The 17,086-nt window shown below is 42.3% G+C and overlaps 1 protein-coding gene across 1 annotated transcript in view; it reads left to right on the top strand.

Annotated features, from left to right (window-relative positions):
* The window catches only part of CCDC80 (coiled-coil domain containing 80), a 32,954-nt gene that overhangs the window by 968 nt on the left and 14,900 nt on the right, over positions 1–17,086 (top strand). The window contains exons 2-3 of the mRNA XM_043474829.1: positions 367–2,267; positions 10,414–10,570. Of these exons, the coding sequence (XP_043330764.1) occupies positions 378–2,267; positions 10,414–10,570 (2,047 nt within the window). The 5' untranslated portion in view covers positions 367–377. The remainder of the gene's footprint in view (positions 1–366; positions 2,268–10,413; positions 10,571–17,086) is intronic.

Here is a 17,086-nt window from a genome sequence, read left to right as displayed (position 1 = left end):
TATTTGAAGAAATGAAATAGGAATGTTGTCATAATTAATATGCTCAGTGTGCATTTTCTCTGGAGCATCAGACGATTTAAACAGTCTGAATGGGGAACTGAGTTGAGTTTCCTGCTTAATGTAACTGTCTCTGCTAAGCACTGACAAATTACAGGGACTTAAAAGCAACAGGATCTCATTTGATTTTCCATTCTCTGACCTCCCTCCTTCTTCTCCAACCACCCCTTCCCCCTCTTCTTGGCCAAGATAGATAAAGAGATAATGCCCAGCTCTGTTTGCAATTAAATGATTTTCTTTCTTTCTTTCTTTCTTTTTTTTTCCTCTGCCCTCCCCTTTCTGTGTTTTGACCCTGCTGCCTCCCCAAAGAGGACTGCACAATGATATGGAGAATGGGACCCGGTTTGACTATACTGCTGGCATTATTGCTGGTGTGTGGATCAGAACCCCACGGGCAGACCATGAATAGAGGAAGCCGCGGAGGGCAGAAAGTGCCTCTGGTTTCTGCTGTCAACAGAAGGCCAGCTCGGTTACTGAGGCACACGGGGAGGTCTCAGGGAATTGAGAGAACCACTCGGGAAGAACCAAACCTTCAGCCTCTCCAAAGAAGGAGGAGCATACCGGTATTGAGAGTAGCTCATGCCACCGCACCGCCAGCCTCGCTGGGCATCCATGGGGCCCCAGTGAGAACTCAGAAGAGCCCAGCAGCTCGGAGCTCTACCCGTGAGATGGTCCGAGATGAGGGGTCCTCAGCTCGGTCAAGAATGTTGCGCTTCCCGTCTGGGTCCAGCTCTCCCAACATCCTTGCCAGCTTTGCAGGGAAAAACAGGGTATGGGTCGTCTCGGCCCCACACGCCTCGGAAGGCTACTACCGGCTCATGATGAGCCTGCTGAAGGACGACGTGTATTGTGAGCTGGCTGAGAGGCACATCCAGCAGATCGTGCTGTTCCACCAGCCAGGCGAGGAAGGAGGCAAGGTGCGGAGGATCACCAGTGAGGGCCGCGTCCTGGAGCAGCCCTTGGACCCCAGCCTCATCCCGAAGCTGATGAGCTTCTTGAAGCTAGAGAAAGGCAAGTTCGGCATGGTGCTGTTGAAGAAGACATTGCAGGTGGAGGAACGCTACCCTTACCCCGTCAGGTTGGAAGCCATGTATGAGATCATCGACCAGAGCCCCATCCGCAGGATAGAGAAGATCAGGCAGAAGGGTTTTGTGCAAAAATGTAAGGCCTCTGGAGTCGAGGGCCAGGTGGTGGAGGAGGGGAACAATGGTGGAGAGGCAGGAAGGCCAGGCCTGAGTAGTGAGAAGAGGAAAGAGGAGCAGAGGAGAGCGCAAGTGCCACCCACCAGAGAGAGTCGGGTGAAGGTGATGAGAAGACCAGCCACCACTGCAGGGACCCCTCACCCCCCTCCTCCAACCCCACGGGCCACCACGCTGCCTCCAGCTCCGGTCACAACAGTGACGCGGGCCACCTCTCGGGTGGTGACGGTAGCTGCAAGACCCACAACCTCCACGGCTTTTCCGACCACCCAGAGGCCCTGGACCCCCCGAGTGCACCTTTCTTCGGCCCCCCACAAGCCCCCCGCAACAGCCGAGGTGACCACTGCCAAGGGGCCAGTGGCCTCAGAGAATCTCTACCCTCTGCCCAGGAAGGAGCAGCCCAGGGAGAGGCCCCCGACGACTAGGAGGCCCAGCAAGGCCACCAGCTTCGAGGGCTTCACAGCTGCCCCTTCCATCCCCATCTCCGAGCCCAGCACCAGGGTTGGCGTGGGCCGTTTCCGGGACAACCGCACAGACAGGCGGGAGCATGGCCCTAGAGAACCCAATGTGGTGCCAGGTCCTCACAAGCCAGCAAAGGGGAAACCTCCCAAAAGGAAAGCCCAGGACAAAATTCTTAGCAATGAGTATGAGGATAAGTATGACCTCAGCCGGCCGACCACCTCTCAGCTGGAGGAGGAGTTGCAGGGGGGAAATATGCCCCCCCAAAAAGCGAAGGAGTCTAAAAAGCACGAAAAACTTGAGAAACCCGAGAATGAGAAGAAAAAAAAGGTGAAGAGTGAGAAAGCAGACAAGTTACTCAAGAGTGAAAAGCAAGTGAAGAAGGACAAGGCTGAGAAAAAGAGCAGGCAGGAGAAAGAGAAGAACAAGAAGAAAAAAGTGGGGAGGACAGAGCAGGATGGCCACCTGAAACCCACAAAACACTTCACTCAGAATCCCAGGAAGTTGGTGACCGACCTGCTGGGGCCCTTTGAAGGCAAACGAAGGCTGCTTGTAAGTAATCTTCTCCTTGGCATTGTTCTGTGGGCTGTGGCAGTGTTAGGACTTGGAGTGTTATTTTCCAAAATCACATTATTGGGTAGCAGGCTATGGCTAAACAAGTAATCTGTCAGGAAGATCAGGAGGTTTGTCAAAGAAGGACAGCCAGGCCAGTAGCTCCTTTTGACTTAGATATTCTATGAACACAGACCCACGGCCCTAAGTCGTCAGTGACTGAGGGATCTTAGCCATGAGCCCAGGGAAGCACTCAGCTCTTCTGTGCTCAACTTCTTCCAAACCATCCCCACCTTACAGCTCTCTTCCACAGGACAGTGCTAGATACAGCTCCCTTCTGCCAAGTTCAAAGAAGAATAAAAGAGTTAATAAAATGGAATGCATTGATGGCAGTCACAATTTAGGAAAAGGATTTCTTTCTGCATGAGCTTATAAACTAGAAGCATGTGTATGGGAAAATAGCAGGTCTATATCAACAGTTAGGTCTATATCAACAGTTTGGAGACTCAAAGGGGAAAGTGTGGCAGCCTGGTTGGGGAGTGGGTATGACTGGTAGTGGGGAAGGGTCCTTGTTTGTTTAGCCCCACAAATATATTTTTAAAACCAGCTAGCTAAAATTTTCTCTCCTAAAGCTTGCCTTCCCCACAACTGCCCAACTACCAGTAAGAAGCGAAACGAATGAAGTGTGGAAGCTGGGTTAATTGCTCCATTTTCTGATCCCTTAGAGGCACATATGAATTTGGAGTCAAGATGTCATGTCAGTTTCTCCTGGGCCTCTAAAACGTGTGTGTGTGTGTGTGTGTGTGTGTGTGTGTGTGTGTGTGTGGAAAAGGAGACATGCGGTCCTCTTTGCCTGTGGTTCTGAGTGCCCTGGGTGCCGAGCAAGTCCCAGGTCCATCTCAGTAACTCTTTTGGCCGTTCCTTGACACCATCCAAAGAATGACACCAGAATCTAGTCAGACCCAAGAGGGCTTTGGGCAAGAATAAGCATCATCTTAAATATATGGGAAATTTTCATTATTGATGAGAATGACTCATCTTCTCAACGTCTCCTTGCCCTTATTTTAGTGCCCTTCCAAGATTTTGTCCCTAGCTTCTTAATGCTGCGTTTTAATCCAGGCTGTCTAGGAGGAAAAGGGCATGATGCAGTTAATTCAGAGAAATAGATCTGTAAGTTAATGCCGGGTAACCTGAATCAGAAGTAATTCTCTCAGCTAGCTGGCTGGGAGGGAGCTGTCTCATGCCAGTGAGGACAGCATCTATCCTGCTGCAGACACAAGATGACTCCATGCCCTGCATTCCCACAGCCAAGAGATGCTCATCTCTCAAGGTATTTCTTAGAGGGTCTTTTCATTTTTCTAACTAAATGGATTAATGATCTGAGCAAAGTGACTCTGGTGCCCATTTATCTTTTAGGGGTTTCAAAAAGTTCAATGTGCTCACTTTGAAATGTTATTCAGAGCAGAATCCCTTGTGATATTTATCGTGGATGGAGCATGTCCCCAAATTCTCTTAGCAGTTCCATCTGGTGTATCTTTGTAATAGAACAAAACCTAAATTTCAATTGATTCTACAGATTCCTGTGTGTGTGTATGTCTTGTTATATATATTTTGTATGTTGGTACTCGTTTCTAACCAGAGCCTTAAAGTAACTATATAAACTTAAGTTAGCAGAGGATTGGCTGACTATTAGAGTTGTTTAACAACTACTTGGTTATTGCCAGAGTACACAGGTTTAAATGGGAATGTTCCAGCCAAAACCAGAAGAATCATTGATTTCAGAGTAGAATTCTACCTGGTAAAGAACTTTTGGGGGCAAACTTCTCTCTTTGGGGTATGGGAAATCATCACTAGCATACTTTGTTGCCCTCTTTCTGAGTACCTGGAACTTTGTCCAGCATGGTCAGGTTTTAACCAGGGGGGAAATAATCATGGGTAAAGTGTCAGGATTGTAATTGTGCACCCATCTGGCAAATACTTCCACTGCCTCTAGCTCATGAGTCAGAAGAAAGGGGTTTTCATACTATATCCCTGATATTAGTCATGCCTTTCATTTCTTTCCATTCCCTTAGTCAGGGATTTGAAAGCCTGGCTGGGTCTTTTCTGCTTTTAACAGTATCCCTGATCATAAATTTCTAGTGAATGAAAACTCAGACAACAGCTTCTGCTGATGTCATGTGAGGCAAAACAGAAACCAGCTGGGCTTGCTCATGGCAGTGTTGCTCTTGGACCAAGATCCAGGATTGTTATTAGACAGAAAATACCAACAGGAGGCATTTCAGCCTTGCATCTCAGTCCCATGTGTGCCCAGCTGATAATCATATCAGAACTGTGTTCTGTGAAGAGCTAATAATGTCGATAATAAAAATGGATTAGAAAAGGCATGATAAAATAAATGCAACGGAAAGTCAAAAGATGGAGAGGAGTCTTTAACCAGACAGAGAGGAAACCAATGTCTCTGGGAGAAAGATTTTGCTGGTGCCGCTTATCTTTTTTCCATTCATTCTTCCTGTCAAACATGGCTGATGTTATTCAGGAAGTTTCAGTGATTTAATTAATAGTCATTAAGGCATAGCAGCCTCCAAACTATTAAAGTACAGATGACAACATAAGCCCCCCAACTGGCCTCAACCTAACCCTGTGTGCTCAAACTGAAGTGAGATTTGCGTTCCAAGAAATTGTGCAGGCCTTTTAGCTTCTCTTTCCAGATTTTCAGTAACCTGGTGCTCAGTGACAATAACCTAGTCCTTTGATTTATTTATATCCTTCTTTAACACTTAACTACTTAGAGAAACACTGGCAGTGATGGTACAGGTTATAGTTGGATGAATAGCATCCTAGTGATCTTAAGAGGAGCTACAGGTAGAGCTAGGTCAGAGGTCCAAACCTTCTGTCTCTCAGCTTGTCAACCAAAAGGGGCACATCCTGCAAGGTGCTTTGCTGAGACTGTGGATTAATTTTCATTAACAACAATCCCATGAGGAAGGACTAATTAACTCCATTTACAGAAGCTTAGACAGATTGAGGAGTTTCCCAAGGTGTATAGCCAATACATGACAAAGCCAGAATTAAAACTGAGGTATGTTTGATTTTAAACTCAGGGTCAATCACTTCCCCGTTCTGTCTTCCCAGGGATGTGAGCTTACTGTGGGCATGTGCCATAAAGGGAAACGGAAACTGAGAAATGAACCTGTTAGTAATACAAATGTTTTAAAATTCCTTTTCAATCTTGAATTACTCAGAAAAACAGTAAGATATACCAATTGTCAACATTTTGTGTTGCGCACTGATGTAGAGTTTCTTCCTTTAAAACCCAGCTAGTTGTTTGTACCTCAACTCACTGGCTTTCCACATAGTCAAGTGGAGAACAATACACTGAATCCCAGTTAATCTAATCCCTCAGACTGATTGATGCTGGTCTGGGGATGACAAAATTGAGAATATGGATGAGTCTTTTATGAAATATGTGGGGTATAGCTGAAAAGTCATCATGCTGTGCTCTGTGCCCATTGACCTGTCTGTCAATGAACAAGAAGCTTCATCATGCTGAAATACATAAATTCAAGTTCAAGTATTCTTTGGAGACTGGATCTCCCATAATTCAAGTATGTTAGTACTTTTAATCTTACTACAGAAATTTGGATATTGGGACAATAATATCCAATACTTACTTGGTTTAATTTTAGGAAAGAATATAAACCTCCTATTTACTGAGGCAGACTACCAGCTGGAATGCCTTTTCTCAGAATCCTGTAAAAGTCTAATATTTTGAGCTTAAGACAGTACTTGGAGTAAGCTGACTTAAAATATCCTCCCCCCAGCATCTTCCCATTCCAATTTGCACCCTTTACTTATGCAAACTAACTTCCTTATAGTCTGAGGCTCCTTGTGCCAACACGCCAGTTGGAAAGTTGGAATAGAAACATAAAAAAGAACAACACAATTCTAGCTTCATGATACATGCCCTGATTTATCACCACCAGACTAGAAAGAGGCCAAGTGCCAGACAATAAAGTTTAGTGGGAAGATCTGTGCTAAGTCTCTTCAGTCTTCTAAAATGCTCTTTTTAAAAAGAGGAGACTGGAAATGGTTACATTTTAAACACTGTTTGAAGTACTGCCACACTAGAAAATGAATGGGACATAGATGTCAATACACAGGGAAAGAGTCACTGAAATATGTTCAGATGATCAGCCTCCTTCACTTTCTGTGTTGCAAACTCAAGGAGCAGATTGAATGTAAAGGAATATGTCTGTGGGCTGAATCTAGCAGGGAACCACACCTCTAGCAGGAGTGACTGATGTAACCTGAGGAGCACTGTGCTCCCACTACCTACTAGGCAGTAGTGGGGCTGGGGCTTCAGTGCCTTGATGAATTGATACTCTAGTTATGGAGATGTGACATAAACATTAAACAAAATGGTAAATCAAGGAAATACATAAATTCCAGATAAGCCACGCAGATAATAAGAACAGTAATTAAAAGGAGAAAGTGATCCTTGTGGAACAGATGAGACTTTAAGGAGGATGCTGCATTTGAAGAATGACTCAGATTCTGATAAGGTGGAAGGGAGGGGAGGAGATTCTGGGTGAGAAGGGTGACATGGGTGAAGGCAAAGGAAGGAATGTGAGTGAATTATTCAAAGGCAGCATACATCTATGATGCTCTGGTGTACATACCCTGTATATATTTATCTAATATATATACTAGTATATATGCTTGATTCACTACTTTATGAGTTTGTAGGAAAGTTGTTCCAAAGATAAGAAAACCAAGGTTTAGAAGGTTAAAGGGCTTTGCTGAGGCTACAGAGTAGCCAGGGGTTGAACTAGGACAAAAATGCAGGTCTTCGGATTTGGACTACAATCACCCTTTCTCTGTGCCAGTCAGTGTAGATTCCTTTCATTTCATAATTTAGGCCAGTCCAGGGTGAAGAGGTCACATAAGGGAGGAATAGGAGGAAAGGTTAGCAAGAGAGAGCCTGAGGCCAGGTTGTGGAGGGCTAGAATCTAGGAAGTGAGTCATGCTAAATGAATATTACCTCCCAGGTGGGTTAAGGCTTCCCTGGGCAAAGGGCCTGAGGTGAAAGTAAGCATCAGAGCCCTCTATTTATTTAAGTGCAGTTCCCACTGGGTATCCACAGTCTAAGGCTACTGTGTTCAGAGATACATGGGAGAAGCTGCCTGGCAGATGAGGTTTGGTATGATTGTATATTTGAAATTCTCAGTTATGCACAAGGGGAAGAAAGAGACCAGAAGGGGCTTTGAGAACTCTTAAAATCCTGTCATAGCATAATCTGTCCATGGACTGTAAAGGTCCATGAATGGAATGGAGTCTATGCATGGATCTGAAGTTTCAGAGCATGTATTCTAAACATGAGCCTATCCTTCCTTTTGGGCTTCCCTGGTGGCTCAGACAGTGAAGAATCTGCCTGCGGTGCAGGAGACCTGGGTTCAACCCCTGGGTTGGTAAGATCCCCTGGAGAAGGGCATGGCAGCCCACTCCAGTATTCTTACCTGGAGAATTCCATGAAAAGAGGAGCCTGGCTGACTATAGCCATGGGGTCTCAAATAGTCCGACAGAACTGAGTGACTAACACTTTTACTTTCTTTCAGGCTTCCTTTAGGTCAGGGGGTCCAAAATCATTACTTTCAATTTCTTTTTTACTATTTTGTTTTCTCACTTAAACATTCATTTTATGTATTTCAAAATAGTGTGTCTGTGAGCCAAGACAAGCCAAAAATAAAAGACTAAAATATACCAACTGAAAACGAAACACCTAGATATGGACTACCTTCAAAGCATAAAGAAATATTTTCAAATGCCATGTAGCTAATTAAAAAACTAACAAAGCAAAAATACCATCACTATATCTTTCTATAGCCTCCTTAAATCTTTTTTAAGGCTAAGTATGAATCAATGAATAAATTAAGGGAAATTTATTATTTTTCCTCTTGGGGAATTATATTTCTAAAACAAGCATTTCCTATCCACCCTGTCCATCTGGAGAGGTACATAAACACAAAATCAAAAATAGATGAAATCATGTCTTCTTAAAATAAATAACAATCTGAGAAAACATAAACAAAAGCTTCATCGTGGAAAAATCGTTAATGTTCTATTCAAAAGCTATTGAATTCATTTTGATTTCCATGAAGGATACTATTTTGTCAAGCACAGAGAATTCTTAGAAGGGAATGCCTGCAGGCCATAATAAATACATTTTGGACAGAGCAAAATAAACAGCAAAATGAGCTGGGACCAGATTTATTACTATCTTGATAAAGTATTTGATAAAGAGTTTAACAACATGGTGACTTCCTTCTGCAAAATGCCAAGCTAATAGCCACAAATTTCAGGAATATTTTGTAAGGTTAGACGGGTAAATAGAAAAGTGCTTGATAAATTGGTCAAATGAAAGGAAGTGTATAGATGGGGGAAGTCTCTGGTGGTCCAATTCAATCCCTGGTCAGGGAACTAAGACCCCACAAGCTCCACCATGCTGTGAGGTCCCCCCCCAACAACAACAACAACAAAAAAGAATGAGAGAGAGCATATAGAGGCTGGCCTCTGAGCTAATGAGAAACCTGCCTAGGTTTCTCATCATTCAAAACACAGACAAAACTGTGTTTTTTGCAGACATCAATTGATTAAGCTGTTTGGGGTTGCTGCTGCTACTAAGTCGCTTCAGTCGTGTCCGACTCTGTGCGACCCCATAGATGGCAGACCACCAGGCTCCCCCGTCCCTGGGATTCCCCAGGCAAGAACCCTGGAGTGGGTTGCCATTTCCTTCTCCAATGCATGAAAGTGAAAAGTGAAAGTGAAGTCGCTCAGTCGTGTCCGACTCCTAGCAACCCAATGGACTGCAGCCTACCAGGCTCCTCTGTCCATGGGATTTTCCAGGCAAGAGTACTGGAGTGGGGTGCCATTTAGAGAGATTAAAAAAACCCTGGTCATCATCAGAATAAAATTTCATGTCCTTCCACCTCAGGGCAAACAGCACACGCCCACACATTCGTTGGATGTGCTACACAATCCTGGTTCTCTTCAGGAAGAAGCTAGTAAAATTGGAGAAGACTCAGGAAAAGGCAACAAAAGTAATCACCATAGTAGAAAGACTTTTATATCTGGCTAGATTACAACTTTGAGGCATTCTTAGGGAGAGAGTTCAAGAGGAATCTCGAAAAATAAGAGTATCCTCAGTTTATCCAAAATAGTGAAATCTGTGTTTTCCCAGACAGTTGGTGGTTAAAGCATCTCTTTTTATTGCTCTGTCTTCTTTTTCCTCAGGGGAAGTCAGGGGGTCAAATTGAGTGAGAGAGACACAGGGGCTAGGTGGAAAATGCCAGGTTTGAATTGGAAAGAAGGCTGAACAGAAAGAGAAAAATTCATCCTCTTGGAGGGTTTCAGCATCAAAGACATCCACCATGAGCTCTGTGCAGGCCCAATGTGACAATGATTATATTCTGAGACAAAACTGGGCCAAAGGGCCATTCTAAAAATTCTCTGCAAGTTTACTTAATGAAAATTCTAAGTTGTGGAGTGTTTCATAGTGCCCAAGACCTGGCTATGAACCTCAGCCCCGTAAGATGTGAAACAATAGTGGTAGCCACCGAATTCACGAGTGTCTGAGCAGCCAATTAAGGTAATGAAGATCAAAATAAAGGGAGAGAGATAGCATTTATTGGACAATTATTGCATGCCAAGTGTCATGTAATGCTTACAACAAACAGCCTTGTGAAAGAAGTATTCCTGTGCAGAGTTCATAAATGAGAAAACCAAGACACATGGAGACCGATAATGAAGGCAAAAGACAGTGGAAGTGAGCAGAAACTCTAAACTGTCTGGAATCATTTTTTTAAGAAGGCCTTTCCAAATAGTCTCTTTTGGCTTTCCAGTTTAGGTGTCAGTCTAGTTTAGGAATGGCAACCTACTCCAGTATTCTTGCCTGGAGAATTCCATGGACAGAGGAGCTCGGTGGGCTATAGTCCGTAGGGTCACAAAGAGTTGGACGTGACTGAGCGACTAACACACACATCCTGTCAGTCACCATCAGCCCTCTATTCCAGATCATCCCTCTGACTTTTCCCTCAGTGTGAAACTATCACTCTGAGTTCATTTTTTGCTTGCTTTTTCCCTCCTCCAGCTGATCACCACTCCCAAGGCTGAAAACAGCATGTATGTGCAGCAGCGAGATGAGTATCTGGAAAGTTTCTGCAAGATGGCCACCAGGAAAGTCTCCGTGATCACTATCTTCGGCCCTGTCAGCAACAGCACCATGAAAATCGACCACTTCCAGCTAGGTTCTCTGAAACAACTTAATTATTATATTATTGCTTTTCTCTTAGCTAAGGTGGGGCATGCCTTATAGGAGAGGTCGGTGGGGAATCAAAAGGAAAATTTGGGTTTCACAGAGGGCTTTCTTGTGGTAACAAAGGTCAGTCTGCCTAACTACTTATGTAACTGTCTTGGATGGTTCTGGCTTAAGTTTTGAACACTTAAATGAAAAATATGCAAACAGTCTACAGTTTGAAAGTCAGTAAGATGGGGGAAAAGGAGAGAAGTAATTCAGTGGGGCAGGGGTGGGGGAGGTATTCTGACGTAGAATAGCCAGAGAGGTATTCTGACACTTTCTTCTGTATCCTGCGTCTTCTTGCCTGTGAGCAGCACCATCTGATCCTCCTTCAGCCTCTATGCTGCAGGCAACTCCCTCGTAAATAGGGTCCCGCACACCTTTCAGAGTCCTTGACTCTGGCCAGGCTCGGGGAGAGTGAGCGGGGGCTGAGAGAAGCTGTGAAACTAAATGAAAAGTCACTGGAAATATGGACTGAATGGCGCCCACATCCTTTTGGAAAGCAGAAGAATTTGGCTGAATGTAGAGTTTTCACAATTTTTCATATTAATGATGCATGTGAGGCATACAACTCAGTGTTGAGCAGCTAAGGTCTAACTCGCCATGGTTCTCATGGGAACATGGCAAAATTTACTGTGAGTAGTTATGCCTCATGGTCAGAAGCCCCAGATCTGACCCACCCAGTTCCTTTTATAATTATTACATCTCTAGAGCTTTATTTAAAAACAAAAATCTTTCTTTCTTACATAATTTTTCTACTTTTGTTTACTGTTGTTTCAACTATAATGAAAATCCTTTTTGTGCCATTTGCATATCCTGCATATTTTTCATAAAATATATTTTGTCTGAAAGCACATAAAGCATACTTTTTCCCATTAGGTAGCAATTTCTGAGGGAGTGAGGGGCCTTACCACAGCATGTGGGAATCTTACTTCACCTACCAAGGATCGAACCCTTGCCCTCTCCTGTACAGAGTCTTAACCATTAGATCACCAGGGAAGTCCCTCCATTAATTAACATTTAACTTCATTACATATAACATCTTACTTCACAGATTTTTCTGTCACATACTCTTGGTGCTATGAACACATATCAGTTGTAATTAAGTCATGATAATGTCTGTTGATTTTTAACATAGTCTAGCTTTCTAAATCATGTATGTATTTTTTACTTTTGTAAAGACACTTAGCGTGAGATCTATCCTAAACTAATTTTTAAGTGTGCAATACAATATTGTTTACTATAGGTACAGTGTTGGCCAGCCAGTCTCCCTAATTTATTTAGGTATGAAGTTTCAGCTGTGCATTCTCTATTTTTATTAGCTCACTTTTCCCTGAGATAGTTCAAAAGAAAAATAAATAGCATCTTTTCCAATGTATTAGGAGCCCCTGGTGGCTCAGATGGTAAAGAGTCTGCCTGCAGTGCAGGAGACCTGGGTTCTATCCCTGGGTCAGGAAGATCCTCTAGAGAAGGAAATGGCAACCCACTCCAGGATTCTTACCTGGAGAATCCCATGGATGGAGGAGCCTGGCAGGCTACAGTCCATGGGGTCACAAAGAGTTGGACATGACTGAGCAGCTTCACTTTTTCAATGTCTTATCATAAGTCATTAGTGGAGCAGTGATTGATTTGTGGACATTTATTCCTTACAATGCATATGTTTTTCAGGGAGAACAAAAAGAGAGAGTTACCTTACTGTTTGTTGGTAAGAGTCCTTACCAACAACAACCAATAATCATACATGCAAAAGACACAAAAGAGGTTCTAGAGTCAACGAGGTTCAAATCCACAGTCATAATGTATTTGCATGTAACCTTGAGCAAGTTACTTCCTAAGTCTCAGCTTAGAACATAGTTATATCCATTTCATAGGTGATGATGAGGATTTAATGCTGTTACTGTGGTCATCACCACCATTTGATCTGGAGATCAATGAGCTATCAGAGGGCCTAGGGCACTATAATTGAAAAATACTTGTAATTGCTTTCTGCTCGTTAACAAGGAATCCTCACAGCTGCTCCTCAGGGTCAGGCTGCCTTAATCCTGTAGGAGACAAAACTGAAGCCCAAGAGACTAATACTGCAAAGCCACATGTTTGGTGCTTAACTGGGAGTCAACCTTTGGCTTCCAGGATTGTCAAATAGTAGCAGGAGCCAGTGAGCTTGATTATAATCCAGATGTCTTGAGAGGAAGTAGGCACCCAATCCAGTACAGAGACTTGCTGGCTGGTGATGAAAGCCTTCCTCCACCAGGTGTTCCTGGTATCAAATGTGTCACCCACCAACTCACACAAAGAATTCTCGTTCCTTATTTCAGAGAAGTTTGGAAAAATCATTATGTCTTCCACCTCAACCTGTGCATGGTCCTAACTGTTACAAACATCTGGTGCTGCCTTGGCAACCTGTTAGCATGAATCCTGATGTCTTTTAGACATCTGGATTGAATATGAACTGTAGAGGATGAAGATTTTCTTTTCTGCCTTATTGGAAGTCAGGTATTGTGATTTGGTTGTTTGCCACTCATTGAATGGCAGCTTGGACATGATTTGGGGGGCGTTTGATTTTGTTCCTCATCTAATTCCTGGAAGGCCTGTCTCTCCTTGTGTCATGTCCCAGGTTACCTTTATGAGAAAGGCTGTAGTGCATTCAGCCAAGACTGGGAGTCAGCCATGAGAAAATAGAAGTTGGCATGCACCATGGTCTCAGTAAACCAATCTCCAGCCTTGACCGATTTTCAGCTGGAAATCTGTCAGATGGCCTTACTTTCCTTAAAAATAAATCAAGCACTCTCTACTCTTCCAGACTTTTACGGGGCCTTAAAAACAGAGGCCCACATCCAGCTACAGTGTGGGCTGTACTCACCAGCTGGTCCATCTTGCTAAATGTATTTGGATTATAGGTGATGAACCTATACATACCAGGAAGCCTACTTTAAGATTTCAGTCATTAGCCTAATGAAAGTTATTCATTCTTGAGAAAATTCCAGTGCAGAATAAGCCTATCTGGTTTTGGCAGCCCAGAGTATATTATACATGAGGGTTTAGAATGACCCAACATACACACACACACAAATTAAAAATAAAGAAAAAAATTTTTAAAGATAAAAAATAGAGTGACCTAACACACAAAGGCATTTTTAATTGTCAGAGGTATTTAAAATATCAATTTGAGATAGAAATATTGGTGTCTATGCTAAGAGGATGGATTATAGAGGAAGTTTGTCAGGTGGGAAGGAGTTGCTGGCTAAAGGCATTTTATTACAAAATGAAAAGAGAAGAGGGAGGAAAACATAGTGAGCATGTATATATGTATATTTATATGCTTAGCGAAATATATAGGTGAAAAATATTTTTGACACTGGTATTGATCACTAAACTTTAAGAGCTAATTTTTTGGGGGGGAGAAGGCAATTTTTTGATAGCTTCTTCTGAAGGAATGAAAAAAGGAAAGAGGAATAGTTGGGAAGTGGAATGTGGCAACAAGGAGAGGCAATTCTGATTCCTTAGTCATAAGAGTAGGGAATTCCTAGGTGAGTCTCTGGAGTAACTTTTATACCTGAGACTGATAGAATCCATTTCAGCCTAGAATATTCTGTCTTTTATCCTGTTGAGAATTGTCCTTTATGGACAACCTCACAACCATCCGGATCCATAATAAGGCAGAAATGCTGCTTTCCCACAGAAGCATCTGAAAAATTGACCCTTTGTCCCAATTCCTCCCTTCTTCAGTGATGGTAATGCCTGGCAGCTGCCTTCTCTAGACCCTGCCACTCTGTGCTAGAAGACAAGACTGGATGAGTGATCAAACTTTCAAACAATGCCAACAATGCCTTTGGTGTCCCTCTCTGTTTATTCAGGTTTTGATTATCAATCAGTTTGTCCCCTAACTTGTGTGACCACCCATTGCACTGCCTCTAACATCAAGCTTATCACTGTCAAGATCAACCCCTGACAAGCAAGGGATTAAAAGTACCTGATGAGTCAAGTGTATAAAACAAGTGCTTGAAGAATGTGGTGGAGGGACAGGCTCTCCCAGTTGCAGTTATCACAGCATTGTATGTATTCCAGAGTTCTGAAAAGGGGGTGGATTTAAAGGAGGAGCCTTGAAACTGAGTAGATTTTTTTTTTTTTTGATAGATGATGATGCTATCAAAAGTACTTTTTGCTTTTATTCAATTTTTTAAACAAATGATACGTTTTTTGGATTCCAATGTCAACACTATATAAAAAGGTATTAACAGACAAGTCTTACACCCATTCTTGACCCTTATTATTCTCTGCTGCCACAGTAATGTTTATGATTCCTTGTTGATCCATTTAATGGCTTCTTTATGCAAACACAAATCAATATAGATACCTATATTCCCCTTCTCTCTCTTTTTTAAACAGAAAAATGTTTTATTACCTTGAGTTGGAAAAATCTTTTTTTTTTCACTTGAAATATAGCTGATTTACAGTGTTGTATTAGTTCCAGGTATATAGCGAAGTGATTCATGTATGTATAATTATAAACTCTTTTTCAGATTCTTTTCTGTTACAGATTATTACAAAATATTGAATACAGTTCCCTGTGCTACACAGTAGTTCCTTATTCCTTTTCCCTTCTTTTTACACAAACAATCAGTTCAGTTCAGTCACTCAGTCGTGTCTGACTCTTTGTGACCCCACAGAAGCATCTGAAAAATTGACCCTTTGCCCCAAAGGGTCTGCCGCATGCCAGGCCCCTGTCCATCACCAGTTCCCAGAACTTGCTCAGACTCATGTCCATTGAGTTGGTGAGGCCATCCAACCATGTCATCCTCTGTTGTCCCTTCTCCTCCTGCCTTCAATCTTGCCCAGCATCAGGGTCTTTTCTTATGAGTCAGTTCTTCATATCAGGTGACCAAAGTATTAGAGCTTCAACTTTAGCATCAATTCTTCCAATGAATATTCAGTACTGATTTCCTTTATGATTGACTGGTTTGATCTCCTTGCAGTCCAAGGGACTCTCAAGAGCCTTCTCCAACACCACAGTTCAAAAGCATCAATTCCGTGGCACTCAGCTTTCTTTATGGTTCATCCATACATGACTAGTGGAAAAACCATAGCTTTGACTAGACATAGCAAAGTAATGTCTCTGCTTTTTAATATGCTGTCTAGGTGGGTAATAGCTTTTCTTCCAAAGAGCAAGCATCTTTTAATTTCATGGCTGCAGTCACCATCTGCAGTGATTTTGGAGCCCAAGAAAATAAAGCCTGTTACTATTTCCATTATTTCCCTATCTATTTGCCATTAAGTGATGCGACCAGATGCCATGATCTTAATTTTTTTGAATGTTGAGTTTTAAGCCAACTTTTTCACTCTTCTCTTTCACTTTCACCAAGAGGCTCTTTAGTTCCTCTTTGCTTTCTTCCGTAATGGTGGCATCGTCTACATATCTGAGATTATTGATATTTCTCTGGGCAGTCTTGATTCCAGCTTGTGATTCATCCAGCCTGGCATTTCGCATGATGTGCTTTGCATATAAGTTAAATAAATAGGTGACAATATACAGCCTTGATGTACTCCTTTCCCAATTTGGAACCAGTCTGTTGTTCCATGTCCGGTTCTAACTGTTGATTCTTGACCTGCATACAGATTTCTCAGGAGACAGGTAAGGTGGTCTGGAATTCCCATCTCTTGAAGAATTTTCCACAATTTACTATGATCCACACAATCAAAGACTTTAGCATAGTCAATGAAGCAGAGTAGATGTTTTTCTGGAATTCTCTTGCTGTTTCTATCATCCAGCGGATATTGGCAATTTGATCTCTGGTACAAATAATAGTATATTATATATCTGTTTTGCATTGTTTTTCACCTAAGTGTATTTCCGGAGATCTTTTCTTATTAGTACATAGAGATCTTCCTCATTCTTTATTAAGCTATTCTGAGATTCTACCATAGTTTATTTAACCACTCCCCTTGTTGAGGAACATTTGGATTGCTTTCAGTATATTGTTATTATAAACAATTTCAGAATTAACCTGTACACATATCACTCTATGTATGTGGGTATTTCTTTACAATAGATTCTGAGAAGTAAGACTGTTGGGCCAAATGGAAAGTATATCTAGCTTTGGTAGATATCACCAAATTTCTCTCCATGCAAGTTGTATGATGTTGCAAAACCACCAAAAATGTGTAAGAATGTCCATATCTCCAAACATCTTCAATAGAATGTATGATCAAACTTGTGAATGTTTTTAGCCAATGCTGTATGTGAAAAATGGTATCTTAAATGTGATATAGTATTGGGTTGCATTTCTCTTTTTATAAATGTGTTTGAAGATTTTTTTCATATATTTCAGGCAACTTTATACTTTGTTTTTAGTGTCCTTTGCTTATTTCTCTATTGGGTTGTTGGTTTTTTTAATCTCAATTTATAGGTATTCGTTATAAGACACTGACCTAGTTTGGGGGTGGAGTTCAGGAGTTTGTTTTAAAAGTG

Source organism: Cervus canadensis, chromosome 7 (genome assembly GCF_019320065.1).
Source record: "Cervus canadensis isolate Bull #8, Minnesota chromosome 7, ASM1932006v1, whole genome shotgun sequence".
Lineage (NCBI taxonomy): Eukaryota > Metazoa > Chordata > Mammalia > Artiodactyla > Cervidae > Cervus > Cervus canadensis.
This window is presented reverse-complemented; position numbering and strand designations above follow the sequence as displayed.